The 24,620-nt window shown below is 42.8% G+C and overlaps 1 protein-coding gene across 2 annotated transcripts in view; it reads right to left on the bottom strand.

Moving 5' to 3' along the window:
• RABGAP1L (RAB GTPase activating protein 1 like) overlaps positions 1-24,620 on the bottom strand; it is a 613,081-nt gene that overhangs the window by 407,935 nt on the left and 180,526 nt on the right. For both annotated transcript variants that reach the window (XM_077453243.1, XM_077453242.1), the window contains exon 13: positions 11,375-11,528. In XM_077453243.1, coding sequence (XP_077309369.1) covers positions 11,375-11,528 — 154 coding nt within the window. The remainder of the gene's footprint in view (positions 1-11,374; positions 11,529-24,620) is intronic.

The following is a 24,620-nucleotide window of genomic DNA, read 5'->3' as shown; positions in this document are numbered from 1 at the left end:
AAAAAAAACCTGAATCTTACCTATCTCATAGCACCTTCAGTGTCACTTACAACTCCACTTCCTCTTCTCCAACTCCCCTTTCCTTGGGGTCCCCCAAGGTTCTGTCCTTGGACCTCTACTATTCTCGATCTACACGTCCTCCCTGGGTCAGCTGATAGCCTCCCATGGCTTTCACTACCATTTATATGCTGATGACACCCAAATCTATCTCTCTGCCCCTCAGCTCACCCCATCAATCTCCTCACACATCACTGATCTACTAACAGACATATCAGCCTGGATGTCACACCACTTCCTCAAACTTAATCTATCTAAAACCGAGCTCTTAATATTTCCTCCCCCACGTGCCCCTTCCCCTGACTTCTCTGTCAACATCAATGGCACATCTATCAGCCCGTCCCCACATGCCAGGGTGCTAGGGGTAACCTTAGACTGTGAACTGTTCTTTCAGGCCCACATACAAGCCCTGTCCAAATCATGCCGCCTTAGTCTCCGCAACATTTCCAGAATAAGCCCCTTTTTAACTAATGACACCACCAAGCTTCCAATTCACTCCCTGGTCATCTCTCACCTCGACTACTGCAACTCCCTCCTCGTTGGATTACCTTTACATAGACTATCCCCCCTTCAGTCCATAATGAATGCCGCTGCCAGACTCATCCACCTTACCAGCCATTCAGTGTCCTCCACCCCTCTCTGCCAATCCCTGCACTGGATTCCACTCACCCAACGAATAAAATTCAAATTAGTAACAATAATTTACAAAGCCATCCATAACTCTTCCCCTAATTACATCACTAACCTAGCCCCAAAATACCAACCAAGCCGCTCTCTTCACTCATCCCAAGTCCTCCTGCGCTCTGGCTCCCTTGTCACCTCCTCCAGGATTTCTCCAGAGCTTCTCCCATCCTTTGGAACTCCCTACCCCAATCTGTCCGACTGTCCCCTAATCTAATCATCTTTAGACGATCCCTGAAAACCCTTCTCTTCAAAGAAGCCTATCCTGCTTCTAACTAACACTGTTTTACTTCCTCCCTCAGCTCATCCACCCACAGCCATTACCTTTTGTATCAATTGCCCCTTCCTTTTTAGATTGTAAGCTCTAACGAGCAGGGCCCTTTGATTCCTCTTGTACCAAATTGTAATGCAACTGTAATGTCTGCCCTCTTGTTGTAAAGCGCTGAGCAAACTGTTGGCGCTATATAAAACCTGTATAATAATAATAATAAGAAAAAAAACTATGATTGGATCAAAAGTTCAAAACACATACGTTTACAATTTGTGTCTTTTTTTCATTATTTGATTTGTGTAGTTTTGTTGACTATTTGGCAATAATTCTCTTGTCTCACTACAGTAAAAAAAAAAAAAAAAAAATGTATTTCAGCCCCCGTGTTTGATAGTTTTAGAACCCCTGCTATAGAGTAAACTGAAGATTAAGGCTTGCCGTGTCTTACTAAGCTATTCCAATAGTCTTAGCCAGAAAAGTGTACGAGTGGCACATAACAACAAACCCATTTCCAGTACAGAAACACTACGTATAAATGAGAAGTGAAGACTGCAGCTCAGCACACAGGAACAAGTTTGAAGATAGCAGATCTCTGAATTCACACGATCCGGTTCTATTCAGAGAAGCATTATTCAGCACCACTGTCAGCTCCCATCAGTTTTGCCAAGTACTGCTGTGAATGCAGCAATCAAATTGGGGCAATAACAATATTCTCTGCCCCACTAACAATGTAACCAGCCGTATAGCACTACATGAAAAAGATTAATTAGCTAAGAAGGTTTTTAAACAAGGGAAATGCTAACAGAGTGCACGCAAAATGAATTTGATCATATGAAAAATATGTACAGATACAAAATAGGGAGAGAGAGAAATGGAGACAGAAAGAGGTAGTCAGAGAAAGGTAATGAGAGTCAGTTAACGAGAGAGAGAGAGAGAGAGAAGAAAAAAGGAGAAGAGGGGGGAGAGGGAGAGGGAAAAGAGGGAGAGGGAAAAAGAGGGAAAAGACAGGGAGAAGAGAGGGAGAGGGAGAAGAGAGGGAGAGGGAAAGGGAGAGGGAAGGGAGAGGGAGAGGGAGAGGGAGAAGAGAGGGAGAGGGAGAGGGAGAAGAGAGGGAAAGGAGAGGGAGAAGAGAGGGAAAGGAGAGGGAGAAGAGAGGGAAAGGAGAGGGAGAAGAGAGGGAAAGGAGAGGGAGAAGAGAGGGAAAGGAGAGGGAGAAGAGAGGGAAAGGAGAGGGAGAAGAGAGGGAAAGGAGAGGGAGAAGAGAGGGAAAGGAGAGGGAGAAGAGAGGGAAAGGAGAGGGAGAAGAGAGGGAGAAGAGGGAAAAGAGAGGGAGAAGAGAAGAGAGGAGAGGAGAGGGAGGAGAGGGAGAAGAGAGGAGAGGAGAGGGAGGAGAGGGAGAAGAGAAGAGAGGAGAGGGAGGAGAGGGAGAAGAGAAGAGAGGAGAGGGAGGAGAGGGAGAAGAGGGAGAAGAGAAGAGAGGAGAGGAGAGGGAGAAGAGAGGAGAGGGAGGAGAGGGAGAAGAGAGAGAAGAGAAAGAAGAGAGAGAGAGAAGGGAGGAGATGGGAGGAGAGATAAGAAGGGGAGAGAGGGAGAGACAGAGGAGAAAAGAAGGAAAAAGAGAGGGAAAATAGACTGGAGAGGAAAAAGAAGACAGGAGCGGAAAAGAAGACAGGAGCGGAAAAGAAGACAGGAGCGGAAAAGAAGACAGGAGCGGAAAAGAGGATCGAGAGTAGCATTTGTTTTACTTTTCAAAATATCACATTTGCCCCCTGGCTGGTTTCTGTTTGGTTCCTTCAGGCAACAAAAGGATTTGACTTTTGGCCAGTGTTTGTACATCAACACCAATCATTACAATGCCTTCCTCTTTATACAGATGTATGCTGGATATTAGAGTTGCACGATTAATCATTAAGAATCAAAATCGCAATCTTTTTCTCCTCCCGATCTCCAAAACAGCATGCCACAATTCTAACAAGTGCAGAGAGTTCTCACAGCTGGGGAAAAAAAAAAAATCTAGGCAGCCTGCCAAGTTTATTCACAACACCAAGAATAAGTAGAAACAAAGGGGGTTATTTACAAAAGGCAAATCCACTTCGCACTACAAGTAGAGCTGCACAATTAATTGTTAAAAGATCGCTATCTCGATTCACATTCACCCCCCCCCCCCCCCCACGATCTATATTGCAGTGTTTCCTGATGAATTATAGAGAGCTCTCAGCTCACTCTGCCAAACTCTTTGACTTAAAATTCTGGGTGAATGTGCAGGACGTTTAACCACTTAAAGCGGAGGTCCACCCTAAAGTGGACCTCCGCTCATCGGAACCCTCCCCCCCTCCGGCGCCACAATTGGCACCTTTCAGGGGGGTGCAGATACCTGTACAGTACAGGTATTCTGCACCCACTTCCGGGATAGCTCTCTGCGGAAAGGGGCGTAGATTACGCCCCTTTCCGCAAGTGCCCGCCCCTTTCCGCAAGTGCCCCGCTGCCTGCTGGGAAACACACAGATCCCAGAGGCAGCGGGGACCATCCTTATTGCGCAGCGCGATTCGCGCATGCGCAGTAGGGAACCGGGAAATGAAGCCGAAAGGCTCCATTTCCTGATTCCCATACCCAAGATGGCGGCGGCAGCACCCGACAAGACGATCTAGAGATCAGCTTTGGGTGCCGACATCGCGGGCGCGCTGGACAGGTAAGAGTCACTATTTTAAAAGTCAGCAGCTGCAGTATTTGTAGCTGCTGGCTTTTAAAAAAAAAAAAAAAACGCGGAGTCCCGGCGGACTCCCGCTTTAAAGTCTAAACCTTTTTCTGACATTTGTTTCTAATGCAGCATACACATGAACGAAAATTCGGCCAGCAAAAGACCAATGAGTGCTTTTCATCGGAAAATGCGACCTTGTGTAGGCTCCATCTGACTTTTGCTGGCGGAATCTCGGCCAGCAAAAGATTGAGAGCAGGTTCTCAATTTTCCCGACGGAAAAAAGTTTTGATCGGAATATCCAATCGTCTGTAGCAATTCCGACGCTCAAAATTCCTACGCGTGCCCGGAAATCATTCAATGCATGCTCGGAAGCATTGAACTTCATTTTCTCGGCTTGTCGAAGAGTTGCACGTCACCACGTTCTTGACGGTCGGAATTTGGTGTGGCCATGTGTAGGCAACACACGCTTGAGCGGAATTCTGTTGGAAAAAACATGCAAGGCTTTTCCGATGAGAATTCCGATCGTGTGTACGCGGCATTACAGTTAACATCAGATTTTTTTGCTAGAAAATTACTTGGAACCCCCAAACATTATATATTTCTAGCAGAGGCCCTAGGGAATAAAATGGCGCTTGTTACAATATTTTATGTCTCACTGTATTTGCACAGTGGTCTTTCAAATGCATTTTTTTGGGAAAAATACACATCAATGAATAAGTAAAAAAAATAAAAAGTAAAGTTAGCCCAATTATTTTGTTTAATGTGAAAGATGTTACACCGTGAGAGAATCATGATCTATCTTCTAAGCAAAAAAATTGTGATTCTCAATTTAGCCAGAATCATGCAGCAACTAAATACAAAGTGCACTTGAAATTGCACTTGGAAGTTCAGTCGCTGTAGATCCGAGGGGGACATGCAAGGAAATTAAACAGCATTTTAGCTTGCTCATGATTGGATGGTACAATCAGCAGAGCTTCCCCTCATTTCAAATCTACCCCTCAGATTTACAGTGACTGCACTTCTAAGTGCACTTTCAAATGTACTTAACCCCCAAAGTATCTTTTCGTTCTTTTATCAAAGGAAAGAACTCCAGCGTGTAAATGAAGAAGTTTAACCATTTAAAGACCAAACCTTCCCTGACGTTTGTTGATTACAAGTAAAAATCATTTTCTGCTAGAAAATTACATGGAATATATATACATATATACATACACATATATACATATATATATATATATATATTTTAGCAGAGACTATATTTTATGTCACACTGTATTTGCACAGCGGTCTTTCAAACGCAATTTTTTTTTTTTTGAAAAAATACACTTTAATGAATTAAAAAAAATAAAATAAAAAAAAATAAACAGTAAAGTTAGCCCATTTTTTTGTATAAATGTGAAAGATGTTGCACCACAAGAATCGTGATCTTTATTCTAAGCAAAAATACAGCGAATCTCATTTTAGCCAAAACCGTGAAGCTCTACTGGATATACAATCCTGCAAATTCTTCCCGATCAGGAAAAGGTGACCAGAGATTTGACTAAACATGACATTTTACTACATAACATGATAATATTTCTATGGGAAATCATAAGCAGTGCAACGCAAACAGCTTAAACAAGCACAGCGCTGATCTGAGGTCTCGGAAAATGATTCCAGAGAAATGGTTCTGCTCACACACTGAGCCCTGGCAAATGAAAGACAAACTGCATAATGGTTTGTGTCACGGCGCACTGGTACCACATGTGGGAACGAAGATCTTGTTATGTCTCCGGGAATAATACCTGTCTTTCTCCACTAAACTCTGCTCAATATGCCTGCTTGCCTGCCACAGAGCCGCCTGTCTGTTATCTAAACACAAAGCTAAAAGGCGGAGGAACAGATACATGTCACACTCCATTTTCCTGCACCGAGATCATTCCTTTCTGCTTTCTGACATACATTCTCTGCGGATGGGCTGACAACATAAAAGAGAACTCCATACAAATTTAGAAATGTGCAAAACTAGGCGGTTTTCCTTTTGGGTACACTTTTTTTTTTTTTTTTTTACTTTTGAAGCTCAACTCCAGTCATCCCCTAAAATACACACAGCAAGGGTTAAATGCTTATTTAACCACTTTAGCCCGGAAGAATTTACCCCCTTCCTGACCAGAGCATTTTTTGAGATTCGGCACTGCGTCGCTTTAACTGACAATTGCGCGGTAGTGCGACGTTGCTCCCAAACAAAATTTACATCCTTTTTTTTTCGCCACAAATAGAGCTTTCTTTTGGTGGTATTTGATCACCTCTGCGGTTTTTATTTTTTGGCGCTATAAACAACAAAAAAAACTAAAAAGTAACAATTTTGAAAAAAAGGCATTACTTTTTACATTTTTCTATAATAAATATCCCCCAAAAATAAATAAAAAAGAAAAAACTTTTTTTTTTCCCTCAGTTTAGGCCTCTTTCACACTGATGTCCCGTTCAGGCCCGCCTGTCAGTTTTTCAGGCGGACCTGAACGGGTGCTCCATAGAGCTCTATGGAGCGTCGGATGTCAGCGGTGACATGTCCGCTGACATCCGACCCGCTCCGATCAGAAAAAGTGTAACGGAGGAAAAAGCTATTTTTCCATCCGTCTGCAGATCGGATGACGACGGGCACTGCGGTCCGTTGTCATCCGATCTCCCATAGGGGAGAGCGGCGCTGTGACAGGTCCGTCCCTGCGCAGTGTGCAGAGATGGAGCTGTCATCTCCCTGCTCAGCGGGGATCGGCGGAGTGATCCCCGCTGAGCAAACGGATATCCACGGGGCGGATCAGAACTGATCCGCCCTGTGTGAAAGGACCCATATACATACATACACATATATATACATACACACACACACACACATACACATTGTATATATATATATATATATACATACATACACACACACACACACACACACACACACACACACACACACACTTTAATACTATTTAAAGAAAAAAACTATAGCTCCAAGGCCCCTTTCACACTGGGGAAGGAGGTGCGTTTTGCTATTTTTAGCTGTGCTTTACTGGCGGAAACGCGGCGCTATTGGCCCACTAGTGGGGTGGTTTTACCCGCCCCCGCTAGCTAGAGACCAAGAAAGGGTTAAAAACCACCGCAAAGCACCTTTGCAGAGGCGCTTTGCCGGCGGTATAGCCGCGGTGCCCCAGTGCTCCTTCACCGCTCCCAAGATGCTGCTAGCAGGACTTTTTTTTACCGTCCTGCTAGCGCACCGCTCCAGTGTGAAAGCCCTCTGGGTTTTCACACTGGAGACACAGCAGCCGCTGTTTTAGGTCGGTTTGCAGGTGCTATTTTTAGCGCAATAGCACCTGCAAAACGACCCAGTGTGAAACGGGTCTTAAGAAGCCAGGAAAACTAACGCTACATAAAATATAGTCATTTCTGGACTCAGATTTAGAAACAAACCTTGTATTATCATGACAACACCAGTGTGGTTAGATGTCCTCTTTCTGGCAACAATGTTACCTGAAAGAGACATTGAAAGCCACCAAACCAATGCATTATCTCTCCAAACCATCTTGCAGAAACAGACAAGGACCCAAAAACGGGGGGTTCTGCTGATACTTTTAAATTTTTCTTTGCACTTTCCCACAATTATTTTACCTGAATTTCACAATTCAGGCTATTTAACATTACATGGTACATCATCCAGATGTGGGAGCCAAAGAACTATTCCAGAAACATAGTCTAACAGCTTCCACTTTAATAAAAGCACTACTGTTTGGCCTCTCTCCATTCAGCGCTCTGCCCGGGGCTAATGGTTTTAGAATTTACAACACAGAATCACGTAAACTATGGTGCAGCAGACATAAAGGGCTTGATGAGAGCAAGTGTTTAACCACTTCAATACCAGGCACTTACTCCCCTTCCTGCCCAAACCAATTTTCAGCTTTCAGCGATGTCTAAATGACAATTGCGCGGTCATACTACACTGTACCCAAACAGAATTTTTATAATTTTGTTACTACAAATAGAGCTTTCTTTTGGTGGTATTTGATCACCTCTACGGTTTTTATTTTTTGCTAAACAAAAAAAAAAAAAAGACCAAAAATTTTGAAATAAAATAAAAGTTTTGCTTTTGTTTCTGTTATTTTGTAAATAAGTAAGTTTTCTCCTTCACTGATGGGCATTGATAAGGCGGCATTGATAAGGGGGCACCAATGAGCAGGCACTGACGATGGGCACTGGTAGGTGGCACTGATGGGCATTGATAGGCGGCACTGATGGGCACTCATGGGTGGCACTGGTGGGCAGGGCCGCTGTTAGAAATCATGGGGCCCCATACAGCCTACCTGACGGGGCCCCATTGACCCCGCCCACAACCCATCCTGGCTCCGCCCATAACCCCACCCCTGCCTCCACGCTGTCAGGGCAGGAGGCAGGAGCAGGAACATTTAACATTTACAGCGCCCCACCAATCATAACTGCATCTGAATGGGAGAGATGTCAGTGTTTTGACATCTGTGCCCATTCAGTTTGTGTCTTCATACGGAGCTTTCAATCAGGTCTGCATGAAAAAGGACCTAATTGCAAAGCTTGGGTGAAAGGTTATGAAAAGAGAGTGGTTTGGGGGTGGTAAAAATGCAGCTTGGCTATGTATTTTTACTGTCCCTTCCCCCATCACATGTGTAAAAGTAGCATCTCACTATGTGCTCATGGTCATTATCATTATGATGATCAGAGCACAGCAGGTGCTGTGTGGCTCTGTCAGTGTAACATGACTGTGTGATGCTGACTTTGTTATGGCTGTGCTGAGTTATAGTCTGTAACACACAGTACAGTCATATATCAGGAAAGTCAGCACCACACAGTCATGTTACACTGACAGAGCCATACAGCACCTACTGTGCCCTGATCATCATAATGATAATAACCATGAGCACACAGAGTCTAAGGACTGCACATGCTACAATAGTGTGACCTGTCAGTGTGTGTGTGTGTGTGCAGGGGACTGCTTGCCTGTGCACCACTCCCATTGTCCAGATTACTCCTGCTGCTCTGTCTGTCTCAGCCGTCCCAGTGATAAGTCCCTCAAGCTGCAGCACTTACTGGATGAAGGGAGCCGTATAACAGTAATATCCATCCGCCGGAGAGGCATACAGTGAGCAGGAAGAACTTTAGTTTGTGCAGGTATACTGAGAACAGCATGCGGCACAGCATTGTATCCCTGCACCCGAAAATAGAAAAAAAGTCCTTCTTCTGCTTTCACCTCCTGGGCCCCTCTGGTAACCTGATGGGGCCCAGGAAATGAATATATATTCCTTATATATGTTAGTAATCAAGTGGGTGCAGGTTAATATAGTTATTTCATTTTTTTTTTTTTTTTTTTTTTTTTAGCTAGAAGTTAAAAGCTGCTCGGGCCCCCCCTGCTGGCCAGGCCCGGTACAACAGGGCTGGTTGTACTGCCCTATCAGCGGCCCTGCTGGTGGGCATTGATAGGCGACACTGAAAGGCTGAAAAGATGGGTACTTATTAGTGGCACTGAGACCAACTCAATATTTAACTCCATTGACCAAGACTAGGATGCCATTAAAGTTCATGTGCGTGTAAAGAGGGGGAGGTGTCCCAATATTTCTGACAATACGTGCTTAAAAATGATCAGATTTTATTTATGTAAAACATTTCTCTCCCCTCCCATAAGAAGGGTTGCTGTAACTACTTGTGTAACTGGCTTCAATTTGTTAGTGTACCCAAATCAGCTAGTATATTTAACACTCCTCTCTGACCAGACCGACAATGCTGCTGTCCAAAGGTGCCCCCTGTTCTCCTTCATCCAGAGTGGGGGCATTCTAATACAAGTGGTGTGTTACTGGTCAGATCGCATGGTGAAAACAGAGAGAAAAGCCTAAAAAAGGAAAACTAATGCAGCCACATCTCATAATGGGTAATACATTACATTTTTGGTTTTGGATTTAATACCACTTTAAACTATCAGCATGTCTTTGGAGTGTGGGAGGAAACCCATGCAGGCACAAGGAGAACATGCAAACTCCAGGCAGGTAGGGCCATGTTTGGGTTTCTAACCAATAACCCTAGTGCTGCCAGGCGGAAGTGCTGCCCACTCAGCCACAGTGCTGTGCGGTCTCTTCAAAAACTGGAGCTGAACGACATACCAGTCTCTTCAGCAATCCTGGCACCCTGGAGGAGCACCCCACCCTCAGTCAGCAGGGGTTCTATGCCATTTATTGAATAGGAATGGTTATGGTTTATTAAGGCTACCACTTAATATCAGCATTTACAATACCTTCATTTTTCTCCTCATCTTGAGTGAAAAGCTTTCAATCTTAGATCGATGAATTATTATCATCACATGTGACATTACTGTTTGATGCGCCACTTACAACATATGTTAGGTTAATTCTTCAGCTTTATGCCTTACGCCCATTATGTCATACTTCCACAGATACAACAATAATCCATATTACGGATATGCCACTTTAAGTGTTAGATGATCCCGAAAGTTAATACCGTGGGGCCGATTTACCAAAACTGGAGAGTGCAAAATCTGGTGCAGCTCTGCATAGAAACATTCCAGGTTTAATTGTCAAATCTTAAAGTGGTTGTACAGCCTGTATAATCCGCTTTTACCTACAGGTAAGCCTATATTAAGGCTTACATGTAGGTGCTGGAAATATCTCCTAAACCTCCACGGTTAAGGAGATATTTACAAAAAAGTCGTTCGCCGGTGTCTACGGCGCATGTGCACTGCAGAAACGGTGATCATGCCATTTCTAAAGGGGTCATGCCATGACTGGCGGCTCCCATGCGAATGTGCAGGAACAAGGTCACGTGACTCTGGCTAGTCACAGAGTTGAAGTTTGCAGGCTCTGGAAGGAAGAGGGGTGAAGATGGACGCCCACTGCTACTGGGGACAGCGGTGACATCGCAGGCTTCAGTTTCAGGTAAGTGACACATAATGGGCTACCATGCGATGCATACTAGCCCATTATGCTTTACCTTTGCAGGGAAATAAAGAGGAAGTAAAAGCCATCAGGGTTTACTACCTCTTTAACTGAACTAAAGTTAGAAGCCGATTGGCTATCATGTACAGCTGCACCAGATTTTGTACTCTCAAGTTTTAGTAAATCAACCCCAGTATGTTAAACCTCCATCAAGCGTGCAAAACACTAGAAGTAACTGTTTAGGTGCCAACAGTATTCTCAAAAAAGAAATACCCAATAAACGAACGGTGGCCATACATGCTTCAATAAATAATTGATCCATCCCAATAGGATCACCCCAGTGACAGTCATCAACACAATTGATTGATATGCCATATACAGAAAAATGGAATGCAATCTATGCTTGGAGATTATGATCATACGTTATTAATCATATCTCAGTTTCCACCAGGCAACCTTGAAATACGATTAAATTTATGACTGAATCACTGCCAATTGAGGCAAAACAATGGATACATTTCAGCCCTCGCCGATCGACTCCGTTTGACTGAATCCAATCTAAACCTAAGTCTAAATAGATCAGAAGGGGAGTTATGGCTATTCACTAGATTTTGGATTTGATCTTTTTTTTTTTTTTTTTTTTAAACTCTTTGATTGGATAATAAATTTGAAGCATTGTATGGCAATCATAACAGCAGCAAAAGGCACATGAAAGAAATTTTAAAGCGCTCCTACTTTTATGATGAGGTTCTTGTACTTGTCCAACATTTCTTGGTCCTCATGACAGCCAGCAAGTAGTTGCCAAACTTCTGCTCTTAACGCCTCGGGTACTCCCCCTCGCTTCACCAGTGATGACAGTCCCTTTGGCCTGACGCTCAGATTGCTGTGCCTGCATGATGACAAAAGAGCTGAAGTTCGGCAGAAGAAGGGCTTCAAGGTAAACAAACACTGCTAAAAATATGTGCAGCTTTACAGGGCAAAGTAAATATTCCAGTGTATTAATCCAAAAGGATTATACAAACCCGCAGTATAAATATCACAAATTAAACATCAAGTCAGATCGCTGCTGGACTTCAAAACTACAGCAAAGCAGCTGCTTTACTCCACTAGATAACATATAGTCTTATCGCTGTGCAAGTAATCTACCACTCTATGTTATACATACACATGGACAAAGCAGGCAGATTCGGCTGTTCCAATGGTTTTCATAATAACGTTGTTAACACACAAAATGATTAGACTTTCCCAGTATGGATCTCAGATGGTACACTGCATTCTAGCTGTCAAAGTATGATTGGCGCTATGGTGGAGATGTAATAAAAACAAATGCGGCTGTGCATAGTAACCAATCAGCTTCTAGGTTTGAGGGTCGGTTCACACCACAAAAACGCACTCCAGATCCGTTCCAGATGCATTTCAGCAAGCGCGTTTATGTGTTTGAGTGCATTTTTTATGCGTTTCCGGATGCATTACAGATGCTTTGTTGTTTTTTTCCTGTGGGGTCCAGTGTGTTTTTGATGCGTTCCAGTGCAATTTACATATATGTATAAATGTACTTTTTTTATGTGTTCCAATGCAATTTTGATACATTTTACTGTAATCCAGTACAGTCCAGTGCAGGACAAATGCAGCATGTTCTACTTTTTTTTCCTGGAACTGGAACAACCTGGAATTGACCACACTGGTGTGAACTGTGCTATTGGAAACCATGCAACCTACTTTCCATGCAATTTTGATGCAAGAAAAAAAAATGCATGTGGTGTGAACCGGCCCTTATAGTCAAAGCTTAAAGTGGACTTTCACCTACAAAATTAACTTTACATTAACTGGGTGGAAAAAAAAAAAAAAAAAATTATATATATTATTATATATATATATATATATATATATATATATATATATATATATATATATATATATATATATATATATATATATATATATATATATATATATATATATATATATTTTTTTTTTTTTTTTTTTTACATACATGTTTAGGGCTGTTGCTATGGGGTCTCTTGTGCCAAGGGTTGGAATTCCGGTATTTGATAGGCTTATCATGGTTGCCATCACAACAAGGCGGTTACTTCTGCAGCCGCCCATTGTGATGGCAACCTGAGAAGTTTCCTGCACTGCTAAATGAGTTAACTGTGCATGAGCGAGAACGGGCGGTGCATGCTGGTTATTCAGCAGCACCGAAACCCAGAAGTTTATGCTTGTGGGTTTCGTAAACCCACAAGAAACATGAAACCGTGCAAGACAGGGAAATGTAAGGTTAGTTTAAAAAAAAAAAAAAAAAAAAAAATATGGCGGCGCTATTAATAAGAATAGTGATTGCAGCACTGCATTAAGATCATCTTAACAGATGCCTTTTGAAAAAAATGTTTAATATGGTCGGTGGAACTCCGCTTTAAGGCTACTTTCACATTGAGGCAGTTTTCAGGTGTTTTAGCTAAAAAATAGCACCTGAAAATTGCTTCCCATGCCTCCCCAGTGTGAAAGCCTAAGTGCTTGGAATGAATGGGCAGCCTGAAAAGCGCTTCGGAAGCCCTGCAACACAGGCGCTATTAACCCTCTTTGGCCGCTAGCCGGGTTTAAAAGTGCCCCATTAGGGGCCTGAAAAGCGCTGCTAAAACAACAGTAAAGCTCTGCTACAACTAGCGGCACTTCGCTAACCGACCTGCCGCCCCAGTGTGAAAGTGCTCTAACTGAACAATCTGAAGTTAGATGCTGATTGGTTACTATGCTGCACCAGATTCTGTCTGCTCCAGTTTTAGTATATCTCCCCCTTTGATGACCTAAGCCCCAGTGGGGAACCTCATGTGATTTTGAATAAGAGGAGGAATTTCTTTTCAACAATTTGTGGTTGCCAACATCCCAAATATGTACAAGCTTTAAAAAGGAACCCTCATAATTGGGATATTGCCGGCAACAGGGTTATGTGCAAAAATGCAGGACTCAAAATGGTGTCATGTATTATAAAAGTAACAAAAGCTTTATTGACAGAAAACATTCAAGACAGAAACATTAAACTGCATACATATAAAGGCTATTCATAGTTTATATTAGATATACAATATTCCCACCAATGAGGGTTACAACTTGAGATAGTTCCCAAAATGTAGATACCCAACACGTTTCAAGAACGTTATAGCTCTGCACTTCTTCAGGGTTATAGATACACCACAGAAAGGAACTATACTCCATAATACAAACATACAATTAGATATACTATAAATAAATGGAACATAGAGTTGTCATTTATAGGGAGGTGGGTATTTTACGTATTACAACGTGGTACAGTATACTGTCAGAATAGCCATACTAGAACAATATATACAACCAGGAAACATCTTTAAAGGGACAGTTCACCTTTACCACAAAACTGCCTATGCAGATAAGGGGCATCTGAAGATAAAATCAAACTGTGCAGCTCTGACTAAAGCTGAATAAAGCCCTTGTTATAGGTGTAGGTCATTTACCGTACATACCTTATGAATACTCGCAGGACGTAAAGAAAAAGTACCTAGATCAAGGTTTGATCTAGGTCAGTGCTGGGGTTAGTCAAAGGTCAGGGTCAGTATATTTAGGCAGGATTTTTTTTTTTTATTATTATTATTATTAGCATCAGTGCCAGTTTGTTTTAGGTAGGACACAAAAAAAAAAAAAAAAAAAAGCAAAATGAGCACTATTATATCTGGGCTGTACTACAGGTACAAACAACAACTGACATACACACATGTGGTATTGCTGCAATTGTCAGTAGCAGTAGAATTTATTTTGGACTGATGTTTGGTGGTAGGTTATGGTAGTAACAAGACGTACATCGTGGAAAAAAAAAAGGATTTTCTATTTTGGGCCAGTTTTACTTTGATAATAGTAAAAAAAATACCCACCTGGTTGAACAAAGTAGTTGTGATATGAACAGTTTTACCAACACATGGCAAAATTGTGCTTAGCCATTAAAAGGGGTTGTAAAGGTTCAGAGTTTTTAAAAATAACAAAAATAAACGTCATACTTGCACTGTGCATTTGGTTTTGCTCAGAGCGGCCCCGATCCTTCTCTTCTGGAGTCACTCAGCGCACGCTCCTGGCTCCTCCTCTTCTCGAGTGACCCATCGGTGAAGTGCTCTCCTTCGTGGACACCTGTGCAGGCGTGCTCCCATGTCCTGCTTCTGCGTCTATTCACACAGAAAGTGGGACTTGGCCCCGCCCCCTGGTGCCCACGTCATTGGATTTAATTGACAGCAGTGGGAGCCAATAGCTGCAGTGCTATCACTCCATCCAATCAGGACCTGAGGACACAAGCTTTTGCTGGTGTACTCATCCCTGGCATGAGATAGAGGGGCTGCAGCATTACAGGAGGTTTTTTACCTCAATGCATATAATGCATTGAGGTGAAAAACCCTAAGGGTTTACAACCCCTTTAAGATTTGTTTTACCCTTAGGCGTGAAGGGGTTAAGGTGTTCCCTGTGCTCCTTCATCCAGAGTGGGGGCACTCTAATACAGGTGGTGTGTTACTGGGCAGATCACCAGGTGAAAACCAAGGAAAACAAATGCAGCCACCACATCTAAGGAATAGTAAGCTGTTATATATTAGTTTTGGTTTTAATACCACTACTTTTAATAATGGAATTACATTTTACCTCTCCATGTAATCAGTTTAGGTCAGTGAATATTTTCAGCGATTCATTAACACATTTCAGGAGGAGAGAGCTCAGTGTGAACAGCGAACGCTCTGTAGCCTTCAGCATTCTTGATCTGTACCTCAGCAGAGATCTTTAAATAAGGCCTACAGCTATTTCCGTCCTCGTACACCTGGGCAGCACCAGAACGTCTTCTAATAGTTTTATAAATCATATTGACATTTCATTTTCTTTCAGGCAGACTAGACTTAAAGCTGCATTAAAAAATGAGAAACTAAAAAGGTTTTTGCCTCACCCAAAAGATGAGGAAGCTTTCTGTGAGAGAATTAATGACTCGGGCGGCCATTTTGGGAATGGATGCACTATGGAAAACGAATGTGCCATCGATGACCAGTGACTGTAAAGCGTTTACCTCAGTTGGTGCTGTGTTAACGAACCGTAATTACAGATTTTCCACTGAGACACGCAAGTTGTACAGCAGATGCAGACAAATGATTTGTGGTAAATGGCAGAATGTTCAAACAAATCTACTCTGTATTAATAATCTGTGCTGCTGCAAAAGTTTTTCAGCGTGGCTGTAAACTCATCCTGTCCCCATGGAAACTAGGAGCACTGAGGCCAAGAACAAAATCAGACTTCACTTGTTTATAGCGGTGTCTCAATATCTAGCGTCATGTCCTTGGGAAAGCTTTAGTAAATCGAATGCAGGAAGCAGGGATAAGGAAAAGGGGTGCATGCTGCCGCCCCAGAATTCCCCCGCACACAGCTCTCTGTGTTTACTCGCTGCTACCACTGCTATGGCATAAGCATAAAAAGGTTATATACGTATTCAGAAATTTTTTATTTATTTTTTCCTGACAGCTAGTGCGGGTACGCACACTGTCTACGTTCGAGGCCACCCATGCACCCACCCCCAAGCACATGTCAGATTTTGGGTAGCAGTTCTACCCGTGCAACTTCTACGTCCCAATCTACATCAATGTATTGCCTGCACACCAAATGTACAGAACACCAGTGCATACCCATGTGAGTAAACATGGCCCTGGCATAGACGTTTGCTGTAGTAGGCCCCATGTGAATGAGGCCTATAAATGTCTAACACTTCCCTATTACCCCATTAACTGTCCCCCCAGGGTGACATATCTGAATTCTCAATAGTTGATAGAGTATGTATGTGAAAGTTATAACAGTGGTATTAAAGTGGAACTAAAGTCCCGTATCCTTTGCAGCCAAGGAAGCTGCCCTATTAGTGCCTGCTGGATCTGCAGTTGTCATGCAAATCTGTTATAACACAGCACAAGCAAATGTTGCAGTTACCATTCCCAACATGCCTCAATTTCTACTGCATAATGCAGACCAGTGATTAAAAGGGAAGGGATGCCTGAAGTTGCTGGATTATTCAGTAATCGTTGTACAAAAATAGGATTTTTACGTCATACTTACCTGTAGAATCCTTTTCTTCGAGTACATCATGGGACACAGAGTCAGGCCAATATTCATTTACCTGCTGGTTATACGCCACCATTAGGTGAATGGACACTGGTAGACCAAAGGTCTTCAGACAGGAAGTGATCCCCCTATATAACCCCTCCCATGCAGGATTGTTACAATCACTGGGACACACCACAATAATAAAATAAAGGGCTATCACTTACCCGTCCAGGCGCAGGGCCACTTAGAAAATAAGGGCCCAATCTTTACCCTTTACAGCGGATTCTTGTCACTTGGACCTTCAAGGACTGGGTACCCTTTCATGTTTAGGGTCGACTCCCTTGGACCTGTACAGCACCCTGCAGGAAATGCCTCATCGCTGTAGTTCCAGGATTTCCACTCCGCAGGGTCCAGCAACCGGAGGTCACGTTACAGGCAAAACCTTGCAGGATCTTGAGTCTTCTTTGCGAGGCTTGGGTACCATTTATCTAAGCATAAAAGCCTGTGTCAAATGGATCCGATCAGTCAATCCCTTGATTCATTTTTGGAACCGTTTGTGGGACTAGAGACCTGGAGTTTAGAGAGCTCAAACAAACTGTGCCATCCACCTTGCAGACATTGGTAAAAAACCAAAGTACTGCCTGTATGGGAGGGGTTATATAGGGGTCAATTCCTGTCTGAAGACCTTTGGTCTACCAGTGTCCATTCACCTAATGGAGTATAACCAGCAGGTAATGAATATTAGCCTGACTCTGTGTCTCATGATGTATGAAAAATAAATGACGCTCTCTGTGCTTTTGCTCTGTACCCCTGGTGTGTGTGTGTGTGTGTGTGTGTGAACTAGGGACGTGCGGTCAGGGGAGGCAGGACCTTACCTGCCAGGAACATTAGAAAAAAAATAAAATAAATTGAGTTTCAAGGGCCGTAGCTCAGCGACCTGAGGTCACAGAGACCCAAAATTAGTTCTACTCCACCACTGGTAAAAATTTGGGGCACCTACAACCTATGGTTCCGGAGATCCAGGGCTCCTTGCGCAGCCTGTCAGAAGCTACATACAGAGTAGCCAGTTTAAATACAAGCTGGCACACTCTGTTTGCAGCAGACTGAAAGGTTGAGCTCACAGTGCCTCTATTCACTTCTTGTCAGAGGCACTGAGCTCAATGGACAGCTTGGAGTATTGGACCAATGATAAAGTACCATTAGCCCCAGCTGTCCAATAAAAATGCTGCAGTGGAGGCACGCCTATCACTGCAGTGTCATAGAAGGGGGCCTGGGTCTAAAAGACAAATGCTCCCTTCCAGCCCAGCCCCCTTAACCAGAAGGAAATAACATGTGCTTATGTGTATATATAAGATTTACCCACAATCCCAGGTTTTCCTCACACAGTTAAGAGGGAGAATGAGAATCTGCTGCCTGCTGAAAAGGTACTGTTATAATCAAGCTAAATCATATATTATTATGCTATATGTTATAAGATAATAATTTATCTATTTACTACAAAATAACTGGTTTGAATTATAACTTCAAACTTTAGTAATTTGTCTGTTAAGCCACCTGCTTGAGTAGTTTTTGAAAATATAGTAAAATTACAAAAAAAAACAAATAAATAATTATTTGTATATTACTTGTGGTAATTAACCCCTTGCCCCCAGGTCAATTCTGACACTTCTCTCCTACATGTAATAATCATAATTTTTTTGGTAGAAAATTACTCAGAACCCCCAAACACACACACACACACACACACACACACACACACACACACATATCGTTTTAGCAGACACCCTAGGCAATAAAATGCTGGTCGCTGCAACTTTTTACGTTACACAGTATTTGTGCAATTTCTCAAAAAAAAAAAAAAAAAAACTATTTAATGAATATAAATAATAATAATAATAATAATAATAATAATAATAAAAAAAACAGCACTGAAAGATAGCCAGATTTTTTTGTATAAAGTGAAAGATGATGTTACGCCACGTGAATAGATACCCGACATGTCACGCTTTAAAATTGCGCTCGTGGAATGGCGCCAAACTTCAGTACTTAAAGCGGGAGTCCACCGGGACTCCGCGTTTTTTTTTTTTTTTTAAAAGCCAGCAGCTACAAATACTGCAGCTGCTGACTTTTAAATAGTGACACTTCCCTGTCCAGCGCGCCCGCGATGTCGGCACCCGAAGCCGATCGCTCGCTCGTGCCGCCGCCATCTTGGGTATGGGAATCAGGAAATGGAGCCTTTCGGCTTCATTTCCCGGTTCCCTACTGCGCATGCGCGAGCCGCGCGGCGCAATCCGGACGGTCCCCGCTGCCTCTGGGAGCTGTGTGTTTCCCAGCAGGCAGCGGGGCACTTGCTGAAGGGGGCGGGCGCTTGCGGAAAGGGGCGTAACGTACGCCCCTTTCCGCAGAGAGCTAGCCCGGAAGTGGGTGCAGTTACCTGGATTATCCAGGTAACTGCACCCCCTTCCCCCCTGAAAGGTGCCGATTGTGGCGCCGGAGGGGGGGGGGGGGGGATTCCGATGAGTGGAGGTCCATTTTAGGGTGGACCTCCGCTTTAATCTCCATAGGCGACACTTTAGATTTTTTTTACAGATTACATGTTTAGAGTTACAGAGGAGGTCAGTGCTCCAGTTTTTGCTCTCATTGTATCGATTGCAACGTATGTAACCTGTGTGTATATGGCTCTGATACTAGCCAGTGCCTCACCAGCCACTGACCTCACCGCACGTTCCTGGTATATACAGTAGTGTGTATATTTTCAACTTTTCTCCCTGTTTATACTTTTATCTGACAACATCTCCTAGTATAAGCAACATTTAGGGTTTTCTTCTTAGCTCAGCTATAGGTGTTAATTAGGCTGTACTTCTTGGGGTCAAATGCAATAATGCTGCTCCTTTGCCCAAGAGCTGAGTATTGGTGTTCACTCAAAGTGAACTATTCAGCCGTTTTAAAGGAGTCTGCAAAGAAGCTGCCATTTCTGGTTGGTCTTTCCTAACCCTGTATGCACTGCCTAGTAAGTCAGTAACTAAGAACAAGCATGCAGCCAGTGAAGCATGAAAGCCTTACCTGCATGTTTGTTCCAGGTCAGTGACTCACTGGTTAATGAAGCCAGGGTCAGGTTGCTCAGCATTATAGAGATAGTGGAGTTAATTTACTAAAGCCAAATGCCTGTGCATTTTGCAAGTTCAATTGCACTCAGTTACCCCAGAGCTTAGTGAATGTGGCAAAGCTTCACTTTGTAAACTACACTTTACCAGGTGCAAGGAAAAAAACAATTACTTTTGCTTGCATATGATTGGATGATAGAAATCAGGGAAATGAAGGCAACTGCAAAGTGCACAGTCTATTTGTCTTTAGTAAATCAACCCCATTGCCTTTTTACCTATTCAAGGCGTGAATATGCAAAGTGACACATGCCTCTTTAACAACTTGCCTCTCCCACCACAGTAGTTTTACCGTTGCCCTGTTGCATCCGGGTCCGCACACTAGCACATTGGACACAGCATGAGTTTGGCAGCTGATTTCAGCCAATGATTTTGAGCAGTTGTAGCCAAATCACACACAGATTTCTGCATAGCAGGGAGAAAAAAACAGTCCGATAGCAAAGAAAAAGCAGGACACATTACACTTTGTCAGACACATAGTTAAAGTGGTTGTAAAGGCAGAAGGTTTATCTTAATGTATTCTATGCATCAAGATAAAAAAAACAAAAAAAAACTATGGTGTGCAGCAGCCCCCCTCAGTCCCTAATACTTATCTGTGCCCCCCCCCATATCCAGCGATGTGCATGAGAGCCTTGGCCATCCGAGACACTCCCTTCCGATTGGCTGAGACACAGCAGCAGTGCCATTGGCTCCAGCTGCTGTCAAAGTCAGTTAGCCAATCAGGAGAGAGAGGGGGTGGGGCCGAAACGTGGCTCCATGTCTGAATGGACACACAGAGCTGCAGCTTGGCTTGGGTGCCCCCATAGCAAGGTGCTTGCTGTGGGGCAAGTGACAGAAGGGAGGGGCCAGGAGGGCTGGCGGGAGGACCTGAGAAGAGGAGGATCCAGGCTGTTCTGTGCAAAACCATTTCACAGAGAAGTTAAGTATACCATGACTGTTATTTTTTAAGAAAAAAAACACAAGACTTTAGTATCACTTTAACCCCTTGAATGCCTCCAGATGTTAACCCCTTTCCAGTTAGGGTCATTAGTACAGTATTACCACTGATCACTGTATTAGTGTCACTAGTGATGTCAGTGTCCGTTATAAACCCTCCCAGACAGTGTCTGTTAGTGCCTGATTGCCCGCCACCCTATCACAGTCACACCATAAGTTGTTGATCACCGCCCTTATTGTATAGTGTCTATAGCTGAATAAATTCCAGTATATATACCATATTTTGTAGAGGCTGTAACTTTCTAACAAACCAATTATTATACACTAATTGGGATTTTATTTTTACCAAAGATATGTAGCAGAATACATTTTGGTCTAAATTTATGAAGAAATCTGTTTATTAATTGCATATGATTTATAATAGAAAGTAGAAAATCTGTCTTTCTAAATCTTCGGTCTTTTTTTGCTTATATGGCAAAAAATACCAACAAAAGAAAGCCATTTGTGTGGAATAAATGTAAAAATAAATTTGCGTAGTTGCGCATGGGCACGCAATTGCCAGTTAAAGTAGCACAGTGCTGAATAGCTAAACATTCTCTGGTCATAAAAGGGGTAAAACTTCTGGAGGTCAGGGGTTAAAAACCCGGTAAGCAATGACAAATCTTATTTTTTCTGTCCAAAAAGATTTCCAGTCCTGGCTAAGAGCCCTTCCAAGAAGTTTATTGCTGCTACTATCTAGGCTTGCTAGAAAAGCTTTCACCATGCATCCTCGTATTCTAAAGCAGGAGTTCCAAAACTATTTAAACAATGGACCAAGTACACTATTCATCAGACTGTTTTTGGTCGCTGGGCCGGTGGCCAGTAGTAGTAAAAAAAAAAATGGCATCAGACATCAATGGTAGTAATAAATCCCCCCAGGGTCAGTCAGTAAGAGTAAGAAAAATCGTGTTAACAATCGTCTGGGTTTCCTCGATGTTTTACAGCAAACAGGGGAAGTGAATAATGTATGAAAATTCTTGCCTTTTTTTTCTTTTTTTTTTTACGTTTATTGTTTCTGATCATGCGCAGTCTCTACTCATCCGTTTTTTCTCGTACAAAAAAAAAAATCGTACTTAAAGTCAGTCCCGTGAGAGTCTATGCCGGAAGTGGTTGCAAATACCTGTCTTATACAGGTATCTGCACCCCCCCTCCCCCTGAAAGGTGTCAAATGTGACTCCGGAGGAGGGGAGGGTTCCAAAAAGCAGAGGTTCAATTTTTGTGTGAACCTCAGCTTTAAGCCCACTTACTGCCTCATCTTTGCCTCTCAGTGTCCACGTGTGTGTCTGTTTTATGGTCTGCACCATTTTTAATCCATCTTTTAGGGTGTGTCCCCCAAATATTTTGTTTGCTTTCATAACTCTGTCACTTATAAAGGTAACAAAAAGCTGAGATGCAGAACATTTTAATTGCTCTTCCTCTATACCTATTATTGTCCTCCCTGTACAGCACAGGGCCACGCACGACTCTTTCATATTTCCAGAAAAGAGGAGTGAAGGTTTAACAAGCTCATTAGTTTTAATAAAAAAAACACATCCTAGGCTCTGAAATTTGTCAGCTAATTGCACTGGCAAAATTATCAAAGCATTGAACAAAGCAGAATGATAGTCAAAGGGTAAAGCGCATTTCAGCAGTACCTTGTTTGACAGAACAACATCCTAGAACTTTAAACTGCTAGAAAATAAATAATTAATAATCTCTAAACTTAAAGTGGTTCCAAATGATGACGTTTTTTTTTTTTTTTTGCCTTCATGCCCTCTATGCATGAATGTAATAAACCTTCTGTGTGCAGCATCCCCCCCCCCCCAAATTCTTACCCAAGCGATCCATCGATATTTCACGATAGTCTCAGCTGTCCCGGGACTCTCCCTCCTCATTGACTGAGACAGCAGCGAGAGCCCATTGGCTCCCTTTGCTGTCAATCACAGCCAGTGAGCAAATGAGGAGAGACCAGGGATGGGTGGGGGGTCATGCCACCACTCTATGCATCTTATGGACACAGAGCAGCAGCTCTGGAGTGAGCATGCATCATTAATATGACTGCTCTGCACAGTAATAAGAGGTGGCTCCGCCATGCCTGCTGCCAACTCAATCAGCAGCTCCCAACACTGAGGAGAGTATTCATATAAACTTTTTTTTTTTTTTTTTAAAGTAAAAGCTGGTGGCAGTATAAAATGTGCAGGGTGAGCTTTGGGAGTCAGCCTCTGTGTCATCATAAGACAAGGAGAGGCGACTCCCAGAGGTCACACACAGCAGCAGCACTTAAAGCACCGATGAGGGCAATAATGCCAGAGCTGACACTTTCTTCACTATGCACTTACTTTAAAATTGGCACAAAACAGTAAAAAATAAATAAATAATGTTAAATTTAGCTGTACATTTCTTGCTATCACCATAACCTACCACTAAGTAACAACCCAAAATAAAATCTTCAGCTCCTGACGATCGCAGCTCTACCACCTATGTGTATGTTATTTGCTGTTTACACCTGTAGTAGGGCCTAGAAACAATGGTGTGCACTTTACTTTTTTTTTTATACCCCGACACCGATGCGGACATTCATACAAATTTTTAAAACATTTTTTTTAAAGGATAAGTTCACCTTTTGTAACATGTTTACATCCATATTCAGGGTGTAAGATGTTACAAACGGACCGGCCCCCCTGCACCTCCCCGATCTAACAACTAGCGGGGGGGATCTGCTATCCCCTTCTGTCACAATTTAAAAAAAAAAAAGAACATGGCTGAGTGGGACTCCACATGCCCGCCTGGCCATGTCACTTATTAATTTATTGAAAACTACAAGGTGCGGAAGTCTTTGTGGCTGTCAGCTGGTAGTTTTCAATGAACTACCACTGTGCTTTCAGATTGTACTGTACGGGCACACAGATACACTGACAGATCTGCTGGAGACCTGCATGACACGAACGATCTGTTGATCACTGGTGCAATGCTTTACAGGCTCCAAAAAAAAAAAAAAAATTTATATATATATATATATATATATATATATATATATATATATATATATATATATATATATATATATATATATATATAATAAATAATAATACTCTTTTTTTGGCTGCAACAAATGTGCATTTATTATTTTTTCCCAAAAAATTAATTTATCCTAACCGGTTCCCCACCAGCGCACGACAATTTACGTCGGCAGAATGGCACAGCTGCGCAAATGGTCGTACCTGTAATGGGCGTGCCATCGCGTGCACGCCACCGGCCGGGAGCTCCGGCGAGTCAGGTCGCGGGTCCCGCTGACTCGATGTCCGCGGGGATACTCGCGATCGTCTCACGGAGAGGAAGAATGTGGAGATGCTAATGTAAACAAGCATCTCCCGTTCTGCCTAGTGACAGTGTCACTGATCTCTGCTCCCTATGATCCGGGAGCTATGATCAGTGATGTGTCACAGCTAGCTTATACCCCCTACAGTTAGAAACACTCCCCAGACACACTTAACCCCTACAGCACCACCTAGATGTTAACCCCTTCACTGCCAGTCACATTTACACAGTAATAAATGCCATTTTAACCACACTGATCGCTGTATAAATGTGAATGGGTCCCAGAATCACACCTAAATTGTCCGACGTGTCCACCATAATGCCGCAGTCACAATAAAAATCGCTGATCGCCGCCATTACTTAATAAAAATGCCATAACAACTATCCCATTTTTGTAGACGCTTATAACTTTTGTGCAAACCAATCAATAGTCGCTTATTGCAATTTTTTTTTCTTTAACCAAAAAT

This window comes from Lithobates pipiens, unplaced genomic scaffold, assembly GCF_037356315.1.
Source record: "Lithobates pipiens isolate NorthernLeopardFrog02 unplaced genomic scaffold, aLitPip1_a1.2 Scaffold_23, whole genome shotgun sequence".
In the NCBI taxonomy this organism is placed as follows: Eukaryota; Metazoa; Chordata; class Amphibia; order Anura; family Ranidae; genus Lithobates; species Lithobates pipiens.
Note: the sequence above shows the minus strand (reverse complement) of the source record. Positions and strands in the feature narration are given on the sequence as shown.